Source organism: Pangasianodon hypophthalmus, chromosome 14 (assembly GCF_027358585.1).
Source record: "Pangasianodon hypophthalmus isolate fPanHyp1 chromosome 14, fPanHyp1.pri, whole genome shotgun sequence".
Lineage (NCBI taxonomy): Eukaryota > Metazoa > Chordata > Actinopteri > Siluriformes > Pangasiidae > Pangasianodon > Pangasianodon hypophthalmus.
The window spans coordinates 6388569-6409799 of NC_069723.1; the positions used below are offsets into that span (position 1 = coordinate 6388569).

The following is a 21231-nucleotide window of genomic DNA, read 5'->3' on the forward strand; positions in this document are numbered from 1 at the left end:
CAGGGGAAATAAATGGTGACATTTCAGATAAGGCATAGTGTGTTTCATTCCACCATTTTGAGTGAAATGTCCAGGTTGCATAGCATTGCTCCAAATTCAAAGTGTCAAAGCCTGACTATCTGTAAATGACAAAGTACCACTTCGAAAGTAAATATCTGACTCTAAAACTGAACCACGACTCCCATATGAATATTGTTATGGTTTATAATGGGAAAATACAGCGTGCACACACAGTGGTGTGTTGAGACAGTTATGCGAGGCTGTGCTAATGATTGGTGCAACACTGGTTCATGAGCTGAGCCACTGTACAAGACAGGAAAGAGTTTTACTCTATACTACAGCACAAAGGTACAGTGCTGTGCTCACTTTATTAATATCCTGTGTTAGAAATAGCACACAAAGTAAGGAAAATTGTCAGCAGGCTGAAAACTAAAGCAGGTTGCATGCTGGTAGAAAAAAAAAATTGCCTGTGCAATTAGCATCAGAAGCCCAGCATCTGGAGGTTGGGCAGATGAGGGAAAAAAATACCCGAAATCTGTTCAATTTATAGCTTGTGTAACAAGAAACATTTTTTAATCAAGAAAGAAATAAGACGTGTAATGACTGCAGATTAGAGCAAGCTACTGTAGGGTCGGTTTCAGCTTTGAAAATGCAGACATGATGCGTTCAACAAGAATTTATTTAATTTAAACAGGTGTGATCAGTGTTTTATTTCTGTTCTGTAATTTTCCACACTTGCCTAAAGAAATATAATACATATACTGTAGATATAACATACATAAATGCGTTTTATAATTCGGGTTAAGCCTTTGTAATAGGCCACTGTTATTTTTGCTGTTTTCGTTTTTTCACTGAAACGTAGATAAACTGTGGAAACAAGGTCTGTTAATCTAGCTTTGGTAATATGACAACATACTAAAAATTTGTGATATGTTTTTAGAATATTTTTAATTTTTTTAATTACAAACTCCATAAAAATCTTAAAATTTTACAGAATCTTTCCACGTTTTCAGTGTTGAATAACTTTTACAAGAATGAAAATTGGGGCATTTGCTGCTGGTGATTAGGAATCACACATTATCCAACTTTGTTGTATAACTTTATTGGACTTGGTTGTATCACACAATACTCAACGTCATTTGTTGTACAACCAAATGCACTAAATTCCAGGGGGGAAAAAAATGCTTTTGCACTAATGAGACGTCTCACCAACCCAGTTTAAGGCTTCAGAAATTGCCAGCCAGCATTTTATCTTGAAATTATTCTTTGCCTACATTAATGTTAATTAATTAATGAATTAATTAATGTTTTGGCATTCTGTATTTTTAACCACTATTATCTGGATTCAGTCAGATTTGCGTCATTTAGTAGCTGACTGTTATTTAGAGTCTGTGTCCCTCCCTCATGCACGTCTTAACTTTATATGCAATAAACATATGATATAGTAATGCCAATAATCATTTCATTTAAGTAATAATTGTGAACCGTGTTTGTATCCTTTTTTCCACACTGAACACATGTAGCTGTACCTTGCTTAGTGAGCGCTTCTCTCAATGCTGGAGTGATCATCTCCCTCCTCTCCTCCTCAGGCTCAGTCTTCTTCAATCCATTCAGTTTGGACAGTCTTCTCAGTTGCGACGGGTCCTCCTCCACTTGTTTCTGTAGCACATCACACACAGAGTCACACACTCCCTCCATTACTGAAAATAGACATGTATTGATGTAACCTAGTGTCTTATGTTCATCTACATCTGGATTTCTGTGAAGCTGCCCGCTGCTGCCAATTAAAAGCACTATATAAATAATATTGAATTGAATTGAATATTATGGTGGCATAAGACTAATTAATATCATAGTGATATCTGTATTAATAAAGGCATATGCACTGGTAAGGTACAGATACTTTAATATGTTTAATATGTTTAATATACAGGAAACGTTTGAAAAGGAACAAATATAAGTAAAACAATGTAGGTTTGAATGTAACAAGTACAAGTAGCAGCCTGGTGTGTTTCCACAATTAATCACTTAATTACTATTCCAAAGAGCAGTTCATTGCAGTTTTTATTTCCTAATGTGTACTTAATTATCTCAAGCAATATTCTGAAATGAGGAAAAATGGAAAGACTATGAGTACCAGAGAAGAAGGCTTGAATATTTTATAATGGCTAATAAAGAGTGCAAACAGTAGTTCTGCTTCTGAAACTGATTAATATCCATTTAAGTGATCTCAGATGCAAAAAAGACACATAAAAACAAACCATTTTTTAACTCATTAGGACCATTTAATAGATGCTACTGAACCTGATATGACAGAGAGAGAGAGAGAAGATGGTACTACACTGATGATATTACAGTGGCATTTAACAGAGACTCAGCACCAACATCCAGTGGTTCAGCAGCTGTGTGTGGCCTCAGGTGGCTGGTGTCAGCTGTCTAAGACAGCAGCTCCTGCCTGTTTATTGACCACACACTACTTTGTGTGAGCTGGATAGTCTGCTCCAGGTCTCTGTACTCTGGCTGCAATCTCCAGTTGTGATACAGCAGGCGTGCGGATCCATTGAATACGACTTGCTATTCGACATGCAAGTCAGTTCTAAAACATTCAGCCGCGGTCAAATCACTAACCAGACGCCCAGAACAAAACGACTGTGTGTCCAGGCTATTTTATTCACATAGTTAACCAACAGACAGGTAGGCTCAGTGGACTAGTCATCACCAACGTTTTTTTCTTCTCACATTCAACAACCAAAGAAAGAATAAACTTTACTCGCTGTTCACTTGAGGAAGGATTTATCAGGTATGTATATTTAAACTAAATATGCTCTATTACAGGGATCCCCAAACTAGGGGTCATGACCCCATGTGTGGTCACTTGATTTATAAATGGGGTCATGCGAGAAACTCAATCTCCTCTTCTGTTTTATTCATTTATTTTACAAATTAAAATGATCAAAGATGGATTTTGTGTGCTAATATTTTAAATTGTTACTGGGAGTGACATTCAAACAAGCCACATTTAGTCTTTTTCACAATCCTGACATGCAGCAATAAGCGTAGGAACTCAGCAATAGAAATGGTCAAATTTCCACATCCATCTTTCTTCGCTAAACAAACTAGCACAGTGTCTTAAATCGCATGCTTACGTACTATTCTAGACTGTTAGAACTAACACTAACCGCTTTCTATACTACAGTAAGTGTTTGAATTTTAAAAACCTCATAGGTACCCTTCTACTTTTCTGTGTGCATACCAGTCACCTGGATTTTCTAGATTAGTAAATAGTTTTGAATGTAAGATCAGAGTTTTTGATCTGAGGTGCAGCTCATGACAACAGTCATAATGACAGCGAAATGTTTTAAAGAGAAAGAGAGCTTGTCATCGCTGTGCATAAAATCACTGAACATTTTATAGTTCGACTTGGAAACTTGACAGACAAGGATAATTAGCCTCTGACATGAAATCAATGAATGTTGCATTTAATCTGTCAGGAGTACATGAGGCAGGTGAGTGTGTGAATCCATTGTTGTTGCTTCTACACATACACACACACACACACACACACACACACACACACACACACACACACACACACACGGTCATGTGTCAAGTATAATCCAGGCTTCTCTGCTTCAGGTCAGGTCATATCACACCACCCTGACATGGATTTTGTGACAACACAACACTTCCCAATAGACTGATAAGACAGTGCAAGGAATATTCGTTTGGTTTTTAGTCACTGATATTACACACGTTACGTTCCTAACATCATAAAATGTTCAAATAGCAATAGCCCTAAATTATCAATTATTAATCCAGATTAATTATTAATCTGGAATTCAAAAATATGTAGGGTGGCGAAGGCTTAGGGTCACCAAAAATTCATAATGTCCATTTAGGGTCGTTTGCCTAAAAGATCCAACATGCAACATCCAATTCCCTAATCGTGCTGCACTACACACATCAGCCGAGGTGTGATCTGGTTGACAGTAGAATGATTTTTACAAGGTGGATTAATTAGCAAAATAGAGTGCAGCATAAATCTGTCACATACACATTCACCTTCTAACATATAGACAGAAAATAAAGACATTTAAGCAGACACAAATAATATCTTTTTCACGCACTGTGAAGACAGAACACAGATATTAAACCACAGATTATAGCCAAAATGTTGGCCAACAAATCAGTGACCTTTGTTAAGAGCACAAACACTCATGTACTACATGATCACATACTCGTTTGTTTCCCTTCGTCTGTATTAAAGTATTTAACTCACTAACTAGCTCACAATATGTTATTATATTACATTAGCTACCAATATTTAGCCTAATCACTTAGGTTCCTGGGCAACCAAAATACGAGACTGGGCAGCTCACTGGAGCTTTTACTTCCCCTGTGGGCTAGCTAATAAATGCATCATTTGTCCAGCCCTGTACTGTTTGACCATTCGTTCATATCTTTGGAAGATTTTAGAGTCTGAATCCTGACAATGCTACAATTATCTATGATTATCTGAGATAAATTGGGCCATCTTCCTGTGTGTGTCAGAAGAATCAATCAGAGCAATGCTAGCACATCTTTCACAATAGGGTGCTTCTAATTGGTCTAGTCCAGTTACAAATACGTCTTTATAATTATGTAAGACTGATCTCTATCTCTTCTTTTCTACAGAGTACACCATCTCCATTAAGCTATATGCCCTTTCCCTGACACCTGCTGTACAACTCAGTTACAGTTACAGTCACAGTCAGAATCCACTTGCTGTCACTACATCATTATCCTCACATTTCCTTGGAGCTGCCAGAACATGAGCCTAAGCCAGCCATGTGAGGGACAGCAGTCATACAGGTGTTGATGCGAGCTGTGACCTGTGAGAGGGCGGCCTTGATGGCTGCCACATTCAGACTGCTTTCACTCAAACCAATGACACTAATGTGATATGCTTCTGAGTCAACTCACGGCTGTGTTAAAAGTGCTTGAAATGCTCCCACACTCTCACACACTAATGCGGCCTCTCACAATTAATGGATTTGATATCTACCATGCAAATCACAAAGATTCCCTCATTTAGCCACCACAGAATTTTGATCGTTAAATCAAGCACAAAGCTTTCGAATCAGCATGCAGAGTTACATGCTTCAAGCAGCCCATCAGTATTAGTGCTCAATACCACAGGAAACCTGATTAATTGGTTCCAAGGTACTCAGGCATTGTGCTGATCTGTTGTAGCTATGTGACACCTTCCAACATCTTAAATGGGCTTTGAGTGATGAGTCAGTGGCACAGAAGAAGTGAAGAAGAGTCATTAAGCTCACCATGCATGTAGGATGCTGAAGTGGAACCAAGAAAGGAATCATAACCAGGAGACAAGACCATGAAACCTGCATTACTCCATTCTGACATACACAATGCCTTGCAAAAAATAAGACAAAATGTTTGATCTGGCAACTATTTTGGGAAGAATGCCAAAAGAAAACCTTGAACTTGGCTCAGCACTCTTAGTCTATGAAGGATGACGAATATAATCCCAGTGTAATGTCTAAACAGCAAACAGGTACAGATAAAAGTCAATTAAACTAGGAAATGCTCTGGGAAATGCCCTGTTGCATTCATATACGCTACTGTGATGATATAAATACACTGACCACGGGCAGCTAATGGCAAAACAGAAAAAGAGTTCACACTGCCATTAGGAGGTCCTGAGTTTGAAACAAGTGAGCAAGAGAGCAAAATTGGCTGTGCTTTCTGGTTAGGATGGATGGCATATTCTCTTTCCTCTCAATCACAGTGACACTCGCTAATCATGGATACCTATGAGCTCATGTATGAGGAAGAGGGCAGATAGACAGTCTTTCCTCAGAGAGTGTGTTACACTGTCCTGACACAGCATGAGAAGCAGGTTGAAAAAATGCAAAAAATGGCTTCATGTTCAAAAATGGCTCGAAGGAAGCACGTGTTTGCCCCGCCCTCCACTATTAGTAGCTGTCATGTGATAGGAGAGAGCCGGCTGGTGGGTGGGAATTGGCAAATGATCAAATCGTGAGAAAAATGGACACTGACTTCAAATGATTTCACAAAGTATAACCTAAGTCACAATGCATGATGGAATCTGAACCACATTTTTAGCTTAGAATTGACATCCCAACTCTGACCAATTTCATAAGGTACAATATGTACATTTAATAAAATTAAATTACTTAAATTACTGTAGAAGACTATGGGAGCTACGTTTTCCTAACAGATGAGCATGAATGACTGACTCGACTGCATTTTGCATTACTGATTTACTGCACATTTGTTCTGCAATAGCCTAAATCCTGTTTGAGTGCCAAGAGTGCATCATGTCCTCCCAAAGATAAAAGAAAATCAGCAATATTAACAGCTGGTTATATAATTTGGTGTCATTTCTGTTCATCTGAGGCCACTTGTTGGTGAAAACTGCTGCTGATAAACATTCTCTAAGCATAAAGCGTCACCAGCAGATCTGGAGTAAGATGGTGTATGCATGACTCACTCACTCCATTTATTCATTTCATACATTTAGTCATCGTTTGTTTAGATATTCGAAATTTAATATTTAGTACATAATATTATGTAATGTAAACATTAATAAATGTTAATAAAACATTTTTTAAATATTAAAAGAAAAACATAGGACAAATGCATTCCTTCTCAGTATGGGGTGGGGGTAATTTTAAAATGCCCTCAGAACATGTTTCTCCACTTTTTCTTCTGCGCTTCAGGTGCATGCGTGAGGTCATGTGATACGTCTGTGGGCACTGACCAGAGGAAATTTAATGACTGCCTGACTGCAAATGCTGCAGAATTGACACAGTTCTTCAATCAAACTGCAAAAACAACTCATCAGGATGATGATTTTAATACGATGTACTGTATTAAATAGTGTAACCACAATCGACACTGACTTTCAGAAATAGGTGTTTGTTGACCTCTAAATAAGCTGTTCACAGGAGCAGGCAAAAGACTTCCTTGTTTCAGGAAGATGAAAGCTAAAAATTTTAATAATTTAAAAATTATTAAACGGATACTTTAATATTGGGTACAATTAGCCCGTTAGGAACATCAGCCACGGAGATAAGATTTATGCATATCTTGTTTACAGACAAGACAGAAACCCTAACAGATATTAATATTCTCAAAGAGAAAGAAAACAAAGAAATAGACTGCAGATTAATCCGCACTGTGACAAGCATAAGCCCAGAATTCAAAACTACCTTTAATGTTCAACTGCAGCCAAACTGAGTAATTCAAGACAAACATTGAATCACACTGCAAATCTATATCAATGATGTATTTCTTCACCAGTGTCCCATTATAGATTTCTCCTGTGAAACCTTCCACCTTAACCCTTAGCTGTACTCAGTATAAAACAGATGTAGCATGTAATATCTAGACTGGGAACTGAATTATTAACCTATTCTCGAATTACACACATTAATGACAGCAACCGGAGCGGAAATAATTATACACTTAGACGCGGAACCTGTAGAGTTATCTGGTAGGAAATGGGATGCGTTGTGACCGTTCCTTCAATCCACACCACAGGCATTACACATATACTTCATTTTAATCAAGAAAACTAATGCCCAAATGTACAACCGTGTCAGTAAGGTGTAGGGGAGATAAGGATAGCTGAAGTTGGATCAGCTGTAATTATAGCACACCTCAATAAAACCACGATATGAGACAATGTGGCAGTGCTTAAACAGTCTTTCTGGTTATCCATGACTATATAAATACTGGAAAAACACTTTTTCCATGCAATAATGACATCTTAGATTATAAATTATAATTTGAAATAAAATTGACAGCATATAGATTGTGATTTCAATGGACTTTTATGAAGTTTATGCTTCAGTTACAAGTGAAAGAAATTAAAGACGAAACAAGGGCTCGCGTTTTACACGTGGTGTGGAAGAAATGAGGGGAAAAATAAAAGGAGAACTACTGTGTGTTACACTTGTCAAAAAATGCTTCAAGATGTGTCCTGTGTGAATTAAATAAATGATATTCCTGGGATAATTGTGTTTCTAGACTTCTTTTTAGCATGCGGTGTGGGAACGGAGATGATTGCAGTGCTCATTGCTTATTGTTTTGTTCCTGCTGTTCTTCCTGCTGCTTTCAAGTCGTCCTGCAACTCTATTCGAGCGACTGCTGGCTTCTCTCTTACAGTCCTTATCATTAGTCTGAAAATGGGTCGGGAAATTTTCACATGGCGATAAACACTTGAAACAACGGCAACGCGCCCAATCTTACGTTTTACACATCTCTTCTTTTTTTTGGATAGCTGTATGTTTCTATGCTTCCTACAGGGCAAAATAAGATCGGATAAACACTTTTCACCGAATCTATAATCAGAGAGTGCTTTGTACCTCTATACTGAGTGCTTGTCAAAGTTTTCATGTGCAAAGTGGAACCAAAATTCCTTAATGAATAATATGCTGCACCTGCTGTGGCTTGAGTTCATTTTTCTTTCAGAAACATATTTAAAATTGGAGCTTCATAAAAACAACAAAGATGGTGCTCCATCCATTATGCGACATATAAAATGAATCATAACAGCAGCAACCTGAACAACATTATTCATATAACTGTCTACATATTCAAGCAAAAAAAAGAGAAATGAGGTGGTCTGGATGGCATAAACAGACAGGTCCATACATCTTCAAGTGCACATGTACAGTATAAAAGACATGCAAGAGACAGCACAATAGTGTATAGCAGTATACTGTAGCAGGAGACCAACCAAATTAATTACCACTGAGGAAAAAAAAGACTAGTCCTGGCTGTGATCTTACTACTGCCATGATTGGGGATTTCAGTGGAAATCTTTATGCAGAGCTTTGTCAAATTTAGTTCAATCAAAGGCAACACTATTAGTGGTTTGTGTGTCAGCATGGAAGAAATTAAAGTGAAAAAAATATAAATGAAAATTACAGATCTGCCACCTCCATATCATTAAGAACTTCAGAAAACTGAATCATTCCTCTTGTAGCAATGACCTACTTTTCCATAAAACCACTCAAACAAAGAGCCAGTCCCTGAAAACGTGATATTTCTAATAATAAAAACCTTAACACACAGTAGCACATCTTAACACACAGTAGCAGATCACATAAGATAGCCCACTTTCAACTATTTCCCACAGAGTAATTAGTCTAAATCAAATGCTGAAGTGAAGGGGGATATGTGCTGTTCCGTCACTCAGCCTGTGCGTGTGTGTGTGTGTGTGTGTGTGTGTGCTGAAAGGGGGATCCATCTCATGAATCACTCCTCCATACAGACCTGCAGAGTGGGCGTCAGTGATCACAGTTCACAGTTACGTAAATCCTCGCAGCGCCTGCTGGAGCTGCTGTCTACTGTAGCAAACCATCTGCCGCTCCGTCTCCTTCAATGGAGCCACAGATTCTCTCCATCTATGTCCTCTTACTCCCATACGCCGCCGTTTTAAAGCTTGGACAGGCCAGAAGCCCATTTTTAAAAGACAATCATTTAAAATGACTGGAGTGAGAAAATTCTCATAACAAGGGCTGTCATAATTACACATTAGACTAAAAAAAAGAGGGCCTTTTGAAGCAAGTGTTTTATATTCCTTAGCAGACTGTGAGACAGGAAGATGTGTCTCTGGTATGAAATCGTAGGTATGGAGGCTAATAGCCCTCAATTTTGTGAAGTCTTTATAGAATCAGTAAAGAATTAAGCTTAAACTGATTTTTTTTATTATTATTATTTAGCCAAATGCCATGTATGTACATCTGTGTTCACTTGCACCACCTGCTGTGAAATTATCGTAAATACAAGAAAAAAACTGCTACTACAGGAAGATAACCACATGCAGTATGAAGTATCCACTGAGCCAGTATGAAGAAAGCAGCACCTAATGACCGGATGCTAAAGCTGTTTTTAAGACCTTACATCTAACTCCTGTCTCTACTCCAGTTCTGCTCCAATAATATTAATCAGTTCTCTCTAACAAAAATAGCTTGTGAGTGTTCATGAAAATTCAGAGAGAAAAAACCCCAGTGCACATGTTAAACCTCATGTCAGGAACTTGTAGGTAATTTCTGACACTTTTTCAACTTTGACCAATAACTAAGTCAAAGTTATACATGCTTTATTTCCATCTTCTCTGTATATAAGTGTTAATAAGTCCTCTTTAGCAGGGTTACATTTAGTACAGAATGTGGCTGCTAAGCTGTTTATCTCCCTGGACAGAATCAAGATTCAAGATATAAGATTCGTTTATTTGCTCTTATGAGCCCTTCACTGATCTGCAGCTCCCCACATCACTGATATACTCAGTCTGTATTCTGTCCCCACGTCACTGAGATCTCAAGGCCTGATGATTTTGGTTGTTCCATGATCCTGGCTGAAACACAAGGGTGACCATGCCTTCGCAGACGCTGCCCTCAGGCTGTGGAACAGCTTACTGCTAAACATTAGTTCTACTCCAACTGTTACAGATTTTAAACTTTTTACCATAATATACATTTGAAAAACCAAACTCAAAAAGTATCATCACCACAGAAGCAGTAACCAGAGTCTTATAGTGAAATTATGCTGAAGATAGAAATGTGTAAGCCTCATTACAACTCAGAATTCTCTTACAACTAGAAAGTGTTAAGTTAACAAAGAAATGGCTTGTCTACCTGAAGAAACTCATTTACGACTTCTGGTCTGTTCACATAAACTCCACCTCCTTACTGGCGTTGACTGATGAACTACACCTACCTTAGCTTTCTTCATGTGGTTCATGACATTTCCAAGATCCTCCAGGTCGATGACAGAGCCATGAGCTTTCTCCTCTTCACCTCCAGACTCTGGATCACTGCTGGACTCAAACAGCTCCTGCAATGTCAAACACACCATCATGTTCAGCACACACAGCACATCCTGAAGTGTTTCATTCCGCTAATATCACTGCAATCTGCCAACATTTCATTTTTTTATTCCTTTAAAAACATCACATTTATCTATTTATTGTTACATTTACTGCTGTGAAATGTCTGCAAAACAAGTTATCACTTATAGCAGCTAAACAGCAACGTCCTCTGACCTTAGACTCTTCCATTGCTTTAAGCAAACCTTTATATCTATGAAAGTGCTGACACTGAAGACACATTCATTCAACATTAAATAAATATCTCATTACAAAACCTTCACCATTAATAAATAATATGTTTTTCTTTATTAAATAAAAATCCTTTAAAAAAAAAAAAAAAATCTGTTTATCATTAGCTACAGTCTATGTGGCACCCCTGTGCATGCTGTTACTATAGAAACAACAACATATTAGAACAAGGGCATTAACATAATGCTGTGCCTTGCAGCCGACTCTACTGCCAGAGCTGCAGTTATAAAAAAATTAATCAAAACCTTCTGACCAATTAGATTTGAGAATTCAACAGCACTGTGATTAACAGCCCTTATTTTTTATATTTATGGAAGCATATAAACTAGACATAAAATGCCCAAACTGCACCCTGCTGTTTTGGTAGGCAGAAAAGCCATACTAGATACGCGAGTGCCTAAATGGCTCTGGAGAACAGAAACGTTTCATCTGCTCCTTGAAATCCATTTACACAGGAGCCATGAATAACAGGGGACAGTACTGTTACCATGACTACACAAGTTATAAAAGATGCCAGATATAGAAGATCTTGCCTCAGAGCTGTGCTTCTCGCCCTCTGATTCCTCATGGTGCTTCTTTTTATTCTTGCACGAGCCTTTTTTGCACTCGCAGCTGCATGTCTTCTTCTCACCCTTGGCCAGGGCTTGAAGGCGCCTCAAGAAATCATCTTTCCACGCCTGGAAGTCGGCCTGGATGCTGCCGTTTCGGCTTTTCGCCACGTCACAGTCGCCTTCGCTGCGACTCATGACGCGTGCTGCACTCATCATCCACAGCCACTTGTCCACATTTTTGCCAACCTGGAAATGGAGTTAGTGTAGTTTGCATTTTACAGTAGGACTAGTGGTATTATTATTACTATTATTAATATAATCTTATTTCTTCTTTCACACTCAAGATATCTTCATTATTCCAAAAATAGAAAGTTAAACAAGGTGGAAAACGAGTGAAATTTTGCTCTCGGAATTTTCCAGTGACACTGATGACATTATTTTTAGACCCAGGTTAAAACAGCTTATAAAAAACCAGAGCAAGCTGAGTACTTCAATTCTTTGAAAAGGCAAGGAGGAAAAAATTCCTTATAAAGGTTTTAGTCATTCAGGTTATTTAGACCATGTAGTAGGGATCTCAACATGACATGCCTTTTTTTGTGTCTAAGTCCATTTTTTTTCTATGTAATAATTAAATAAATATATGACATACTGTATATCACTGTATATTGTCTAGAATATCTCCATTATTTGTGCATCAAAATAAAATTTGTGAAAACATTTGTGCAGAAAATATTTAAAAGTCTAATTTCATCAAATATAAATTGAAATAAAAAAGTTCGCCGTGGTTTTTTATGTTTCAAACCTTTAAGTTTGGAAAATGTTGCAAAATAGGACAGCTTTAAAATGATTCAACTCACTGAAAATTTTTGTCTGCAAAAAATTCTGATTTCTTCTAATGTGACTGGGCATGACCAAAAGCAAAAGACTTTTATTCCGGATTTCTTTTCAGAAAGACAGGAGTGGGTATTGCATCATAAAGTAGACCTCAAGTGACTTTATTGTAGCAGTATCAGGATGTATTTATTGTTAGAGACTTCAAAGCACTTATCGCTCTGGATAAATGTAAATGTAAATGTGATCCAATCCCAGTGTATGATCCAATCCCAGTGTATGAGGAGCTAGTTATCTAGTTACATGCATTAATACAGACTAATAAATAAAATTCCTGGGTAGAGGAGGATTCTGTGTAGTCATTTTTCTCATGCTCTGCTGACAATGTCTTTAATGGCCTCACTTTTATTTCTACCCACCATGAGTCATATGACAGTTTTGCTCTGCACTGTTCTGTATTTTGCTTGGATTCGTGACCATCTCCACATTCCTGCGTGCTGCTGATTCATTTTGGGGCCAAAGAATGTGGACACCTGAGCATGACGCCCATATGCGCTTGTTGAACATCCTATTCTAAAGGCATGGCGTTAATATGGAGTTGCCCCCTCCTTTGCTGTTATAATACCCTCCACTCTTCTGGGTAGACTTTCCACTAGATTTTGGAGTGTGGCTGTGGGGATTTGTGCTCATTCAGCCATAAGAGCATTAGTGAAGTCAGACACCGATGGCGGGCGAGGACACCTGAGGTGCAGTCGGCATTCCAGTTCACCTCAAAGGTGTTCAGTGGGGTTGAGGTCAGGGCTCTGTGCAGGCCACTCCAGTTCTTCCACTCCAACCTTGGCAAACCATGTCTTCATGGAGCTCACTTTGTGCTCAGGGGCATTGTCATTCTGGAACAGGTTTGGGTCTCTTAGTTCCAGTGAAGGGAAACTGTAATGCTACAGCATACAAAGACATTCCAAACAATCTCGAGAGCACCTCCAACTTTGTGGCAACAGTTTGGGAAAGGAGCACATATGGGTGTCATTGTCAGGCGTCCACATACTTTCGGCCATATAGTGTATTTCCTACTGATGATCAGAACGAATCCTTGGATGATGTGTGTAGAGCAGCAAGTGGCAAGTAGAGTGCACTAGCAGTCTTAACTCCTTCAAGAAACATGTAGAAACTGGAACGTCTTACGTTTAAACATACGGATCAAGTAAAAAAAAAAAAATGCCATGTGAAAATCTTTCTCTGGTCAATGGACAAGAGAAAAGGACTAGCAAATGCTTTCTCAAAAGACTACTAATATTACTTACTTAGCTATTAATTATGCCCACTAAGTAGACTAGTAGTAGTAGACTTCCAACATATTACAAGCATACATTTGGTGCTAAAAAGTGAAGTGTTTCTCACCGTGTTGTAATGGCCAACATACACAGAGTTCCCCAGGCCAAAGACAGCATATCTCATTCCTTTCAGGTAGGTTTTGCCATAGCGAAAGTCAGTAGAAGCCTCCTCCAGCCATTTACAGAACCATTCAGCGTTTTCAGTGGGCTTGCCGTCAGTGTATGTGGCCATGAGGAACACACAAATCATTTTACTGGTGCACTGTAGAGAGGAAGAACACAGTTATGAACATTAATATGAAAACTAATCACTAACAATGTGAGATCAGTAAATCCAGTAGTAATTAGACATTACGCTGATATAATCTGCACTGCATCACATGTAAAAAAGAGAGTTTACTTGTATAATAACTTCTTCATCTTGACCAGGCAAGAGAGACCAGGCAAACCTTTCACATTCTGCTGAATGTCAATACACTGCATGTTATAAATACTGACTCAAGGCCAGTAGGACGTGCTCTCCATCCCTCAAAGACTAGATATACCAATCTCAAAACATCAAAGGAATGATCATGTTTATATCAGGACATGTGCCAGTGAACCTGATCATAAACGGATTTATATGATAAACAGATTTACAGATATACATGCATACCGATCAGTCATAACATTAAAACCCCCTGCCTAATATTGTGTAGGCCCCCCTTGTGCCACCAAAACAGCTCTGACCGTTGAGGCATGGACTCCCCAAGACCTCTGAAGGTGTGCTGTGGCATCTGGCACCAAGATGTTAGCAGTAGATCCAAGTCGAAGTTACGAGGTGGGAGCTCCATGGATCGGACTTGTTTGTCCAGCACATCCCACAGATTCATGATCGGATTGAGATCTGGGGAATTTGGAGGCCAAGTCAACACCTTGAACACTTTGTCATGCTCCTCAAACCATTCCTGAACAATTTTTGCAGTGTGGCAGGACGCATTATCCTGCTGAAAGGATAAGGTAAGCAACGCAAACACACCCAGCTGTCCACATGATGTTAAAGAAAACATGATTCATCAGACCAGGCCACCTTCTTCCATTGCTCCATGGTCCAGTTCTGATGCTCCCGTGCCCATTGTAGGCATTTTCAGCTGGCTAGCCTTCACTCGCCATACGCATCAATGAGCCTTGCTTGGACCATTTTTGGTAGGTACTAACCACTGCATACCGAGAACAACCCACAGACCTACCATTTTGGAGATGCTCTGACCCAGTTGTCTAGCCATCACAATTTGCTCTTATCAAAGTCGCTCAGATCCTTGCGCTTGCCCTTTTTTCCTGCTTCCAGCACATAAATTTTGACAACTGACTATTCGCTTGCTGCCTAATATATCCCACCTCTTGACAGGTGCCATTGTAATGTTACTCACTTCACCTGTCAGTGGTTTTAATGTTATGGCTGATATATACAATCTTTATATATATATATATATATATATATATATAATGTTGGAAAAAACATTTTGTAGCAGGCAACCTCACACCACCCCGTTGTTGAGTATTTTTCTATAATAGCATGCCCATCATGTTTTATATCCTACATACACTATAATGGCAGAAGTATTTGGACACCTGACGACCACACCCATATGAGAGCCTTCCGTAAACTGTTGGGATAAATTCGCATATATACAATTTATTTTGGTTTAACTTAATTTGAATCTATTTATTTCTGTAAAGCTGCTTTGTGACAATGTCCATTGTTAAAAGTGCTATACAAATAAATTGAATTGCCACAAAAATTGAATTGAACACACAGTTGTCCAAAATGTCTTTGTATGCCGTAGCACTACGATTTCACTTCACTGGAACCAAGAGGCCCAAACATGTTCCAGCATGACAATGCCCCTGTGCACAAAGCAAGATCCTCAAAGACATCGTTTACCAAGCGAGGAGTGGCCTGCACAGAGCCCAAAATCTAGTGGAAAGCCTTCCCAGAAGAGTGGAGGTTATTATAACAGCAAAGGGGGAATCACCTCCATATCAATGGCCATGTAATTTGTAATTGGATGTTCAGTGATCAGGTGTCCACATACACTATATGGCCAAAAAGTACATTAGCATGATCCAGATCAGCCTGTTCTAGTTAGTCATTCTCGAGAGCCCAAACAATGACCCCATAACCTTCTGATGACCAGCTCATAGCCCTACACACTGCACTACTACTGCCCAAGAAAGAGCCTTTTTTTAATTCCTGAACAAAAATCAATTTTTTCAATCGATTCAGCAATTAAAAAAATAAAAAATATAAATAAAAAAAAACTCTGAGACATGATGTGCAAAGTGCTGCCATTTTTACATAGCTTTCTCCAACACAGTGAAGTATTTCTTGTTTATTTTTCACTTTTGAAGTACATTTCATTATTTTAAAAAGATACTGTATAAGTATTAATGGTCTGTCAAGAATTATATCAGTACAGGCGCACACACGATTAGGTCTAGTACATGTCACTTTCTCCAGTTCAAGTAGGTTCCCAATTTATTTGATATTCTATAGTGAAATGATCAGAATTTTTCACAAATGAGCACAAGACAGCAAAATGCCAGTGCCAGGCATAACAGTCAGCTGTGAGACTGGAGAAGGCTGGGAGAAGTAATATTCATGTTGTCTATTTATTAAGAGTACTGAAATGAAGGTTACACAGCTGCTTCACGATCCTAGGATCTAGTTTAACACAACAGCTCACCTCATCTGACAATTTGTCCTCCGGGTCATAATCCTTCAAGTCAATTACATCAGACTGGAACCCGAGCGCCTGGACATCTTCTGCGAGCTCTCTGGCAAAACCCTGAGTAAAAATTATTCAAGTTGGTTAATTCCAAGTCTGTTAAAGCAGTCACTGATATATCTGGTCTTAAATGATCAGTTTTTGCTATTTGTCTGTTATTCCTGTTAATTGCCAGGGGGTTTATCATCACACAGGAAGAGGCACCAGTTTGGCAATGGCCACTTAAAATTTAGGCACTTTTAGAGTTGAGGAATACTAATAAGATAAAAGTTTCACTGGCAGTTCTGCTGTGTTAAACAGAGGTGTCCTGGATAAGATAGAAAAACTATATATTGGCAAGCACTAAGGTACTTGATTCATGAAAAGTCAGAAGGAAAATTCTGAATCACGCAGTCTCTGTCTTTGCAGGACTTGCCATAACTGCCTATATTAAAACTACACCATGTATATTAAAAGTACACCGAGTGTTTTAAATGAAGTACTAGTAAAGTGCAGTGACAAAGACATTTCAACTGTCACTATTACACAAAAAAGCAAGTCAGGCAGCTTTCATGTAAATAAGTGTAGCCTCAGGCCACCTGCCCTGCTTCAAACACTGTCTGAGAAATTCACTTCTTCATAGTACCGAGGAACTAACTGAGGATTAATTCTACAAAGTGCTCAGTCTTGGCTGCTAACTGAACATAATCATGTGTTTGAGTAGAAATAATGCAAACCTTTGCAGTTCCAGTCTGTGACCCATAGAAAATCCTTACACCTGCAACATGGACAGCCTTCTCTTTTTCAGGTGTTTGCTCCTTCTGCTTCTCAGATTTGGAAGTTTGGGCTTTTACAGGGTTCTTCTGAAAAAATAAATAAAGTAAGTGAACAATAAGTAAATTTCTTTCAATCAGGTACGCTTACTCTAATATTCACATTCCAACTGTGCATGTTTATCATCCTCTATTTAAAATGTTGTCCCACAGAGGGAGAATAATACAGAAACCTACATTCATACCTTTTTCCTGGTCATGTTCACTGTTAACCATAACCCGAAAAGAAGCGCAGCTGCAGTGTACACGTATAATCTGTTGTGCCACACGGCCAACAGGAAAGCTTCAGCATAAAGCCAGGCACTGTCCAAAGACCCTGCGAAATAACATTTTAGAAGATTTTCTATATCTATCTAGATCAGACCACTAGGACAGATGAACTGAACTGTGCCGTTAGCAGAATTTTCCTTCCAGCTTACACTGATATACTCCTGGAAGAAAATACTTGCTGACTTTCAAGTCATGAATGATTAAGATTACTCTTTTCTGAGTCCACAATACCATCAACCTATAGACACATGAACCAGCTAAGACATTCAGGCAGTAATCATGCAGCTAACAGTAAGAGTGTATTACAGATAACATGTACATGTACTCTCCATGCACTCCATGCAGGACTGCAGGTGTGATCTCTACAGCTGTGTAAGAAGGCACTTTGCTAACTAGCACAGGACTCAGGAGTAACAATGTGTAAGGCACTGCTAGCTAGCTAGCTGAACACACTCACCTGGCATTGCTGCCGAGGACACAAAGGACAGAGAATTTGTTAATAAGGTTATAAAGAAGACTATCATTGCTCTGTCACTCTTATCACTTCATACACGTCAAGTAAACTGTCTAACTTAGAATATGGCTTGCGGATAAGTAAGCTAGCAAAGCTCAGAAATGCGCACAGAAGGAGGCGGCCATGTTGTTTTGACTGTGGAATTATGGGAAAAGAGGCGGAGGTTGTTATGCTGCCTTCAATTCCCACTTCTGAAGTGGTAATTACGAGTATGTCGTGTTCACAGGCTTTGTTGTCGGAAAGAACCTGAAACATGGACGACGCCAGGTTCATTCATACATAGACTAATTCTTTTTTCTTTTTTTTTTTTTTTATCTTACTTTTATTCTGACACCATAACACATATTACGCAGTTAGCTAGCTTGCTGACGATAGAATTTTGGTCAAATACAAGCTATTTTCTCGGTGTAAAAATGTACAACATGTATAGTATGGATGCTGATAATTAAAAATGTAAAAATGCTAACAGTTAGCTGCATTTACAAAAATGAACAAAACATGTCATTCAGTACAGAAACTGTACTCTTCTCCGCCATGTTAAAAGTTTAGGACTCCTGCCATCGCAGAAACTCAGGCTGAGGAGTCATTCATGTGCAGCTTCCTGGTGGGAAACACGCATTTACCATCATTCTGATAGCACGTGAAGGCAGCATTATTTCAGGGCAACGTCTGAAATTACTATTTTTTTTTTCTTCTCTCTCTTTTTAAGATTTTCATAACAGATAGCCTTGAACAACGACACAAGAAGGACTAGAGGATAATGATAATAATAATAATAATAATAATAATGATAATAATAATGATAATAATTTTGTTTTCTAGGGTAGATAAAGCTTTAACATACACATCTTTTTCAAAATGGGAAAATATAGGATTATTTATTTTTAAGAATTTGCATTTATGAATAATATACTTTACCATTAATATAATTAAGTGATAAGAGAATTATACATATTTCCTTTTTTTTTCATAGGTGGTGAAACTCAACAAAACATTCTCAAAGTAAAGCTCCATCCTAAATTACTACCCAGCTGAACAGTAGCTCATTACGTGGAAATCATTCTGCTTTTATTCAACTTATACATGTTTGAAATGTGGCTTTGTTTGCGTTGGGCTACTAAAGTGGCCCCAAAAAGTATCTGGATGCTTAAGCCACACAAAAGCCATACAAATGTATGAACTTCACTGCTTTAGAACACAACATGTCAAACCCAGTGACATTTATTGTAAAGAAAGATACCACAAACACACTTTTCAAGCAAAACATTTGCCAAAAAACAGATTGTTTTGTATAATATTATAATTAAAAAAATAGATATGCTGTTCAAAATTAGACAAAAAGTATTTGGCCATTCAGTAGTGGCTTCATTAAGCATCACATTTACAGTGTTTTCATATTTAGTTGTTGTTCTTCTTAGGGGTCGCCACAGCGGATCGTTGGTCTGCACAGTTTTTACACCGGATGTCCTTCCTGATGCAACCCTCCCCAGTTTTATCCAGGCTTGGGCCTGGCACTGGGAGTGCACTGTCTTGTGCAACCCCAGTGGTTGGGGTTGTTTCCTTGGCCAGGAATCGAACCTCGGCCACGGCGGTGAGCGCGCCGAGGCCTAACCACTAGTCCTCCAGGGACCCTTGTTTTCGTATTTAGTTAATTTAGTTCATCCTTTGTTTTGCAGAACTTCTTGACAGTGTCTGGGCATGGAACCAACCAGTTTCTTTCACAGTTGTGGGGAAAGTCTCCTCCATGTTTCAACCAACAAAACTTTCAGTTCATCCACACTAGAGCATCAATGATCTGCTAATTTCCTCTCTATTGCCTCTCACAGATGCCCTATGGGATATAGGTCAAGGCTATGGAAGGGCCATTTTGAGACTTTAATTTTTGTTTTTAGCAACGTTATCTTTCAAAGGGTGGCTGGTCTGCTTTGGATCATTATCCTGCTGAAAAATCCAAAAATTTCTCCACTGATTTCAGCAAGTTTGCATCCAAAATGTCTCTGTACACTTCTGAGTTCATGATGCGATCAATGAACACAAGCTCACCACCCCCACTGCTTCTGGTTGGAATTCTTCTCCTGGCTTTCTCCAAACAAACACTCTACCATCAGCTCCATGCACGTTACATTCAGATTCATCTGAAAATAAGACAGTTCTCCTGAAGCTGCTGTCTTTCTGTGGATGTTCTTTTGTAAATTTCACTCTTCCGTTCTTATTTTTGAGGCTAATGAATAGTTTCTGCTGCATAACTCTCCCTCTGTATCCATGCTTGTTGATCCTATTTTGAATAGGTTGCGCTCTAGTTGTATCTCGTAATTGTTATTGATGTCTGAAGCAATGCTTGCTGCTGTTTCTTGCCTGTTTTTCTCGATTTTACTCACAATTATGCCTGTTCATTGTCTGTTTTCATTCCTTTGAACCTTTTTACTATATATCCAACTGTGGAGGAAGGAAGAAATTGGTTGGTTACATGCTCAGACATTGTCAAGAAATTCTACAATACAAAGGATAGCAAACTAAATACGAAAACAGTGTACCCGTGATGTTTAACGAAGGCACTACTGAGTGGCCAAATACTTTTAGTCTAATTTTGAAATGCATATATATGATTTTAGAAATTTAAAAATAACTATCTATTTTTTTGGAAAATATTTTGCTTGAAAAGTGTACTTGTGGTATCTGTCTTTAAATTAAATGCTACTTGGTATGACATGTTGTTTTCTAATGCAGTGATATATTTAAAAGTGTGCCTTAAGTGTCCAAATCCTTTTTGGGGCCACTGTATATTAGTAAGACTTCACAAAAACCATTGAACCTTTATATAAGTGTGTCTTTTTTATTAGATGATCTGTTTACCTTCAAATGCAAGCCATCAGCTGAATTTACCACCATTTGTTTCATAAACTTAAATGTGAAAGAGTAGCAATTTGAAGTGCTTTTTCACAATTATTCTTAATTTTTTTTTATTTAAATAAGCACTCTAATTATTTACCCATGACAGT

General features: G+C 38.4%; 1 protein-coding gene across 2 annotated transcripts in view; it reads right to left on the reverse strand.

Annotated features, from left to right (window-relative positions):
• Positions 1–18400, reverse strand: part of tyw1 (tRNA-yW synthesizing protein 1 homolog (S. cerevisiae)) — a 66712-nt gene extending 48312 nt beyond the window's left edge. The window contains exons 1-8 of one of the 2 annotated variants that reach the window (XM_026924831.3): positions 18176–18400; positions 17634–17764; positions 17353–17475; positions 16595–16696; positions 13936–14130; positions 11689–11952; positions 10756–10872; positions 1530–1659 (exon numbers count right to left, since the gene is read on the reverse strand). In XM_026924831.3, the coding sequence (XP_026780632.3) occupies positions 1530–1659; positions 10756–10872; positions 11689–11952; positions 13936–14130; positions 16595–16696; positions 17353–17475; positions 17634–17764; positions 18176–18242 (1129 nt within the window). In that variant the 5' untranslated portion in view covers positions 18243–18400. Of the gene's footprint in view, positions 1–1529; positions 1660–10755; positions 10873–11688; positions 11953–13935; positions 14131–16594; positions 16697–17352; positions 17479–17633; positions 17765–18175 lie in introns of both variants that reach the window. The other variant, XM_026924830.3, reaches the window with a different exon arrangement.
• Between the last annotated feature and the right edge of the window lie 2831 nt (positions 18401–21231).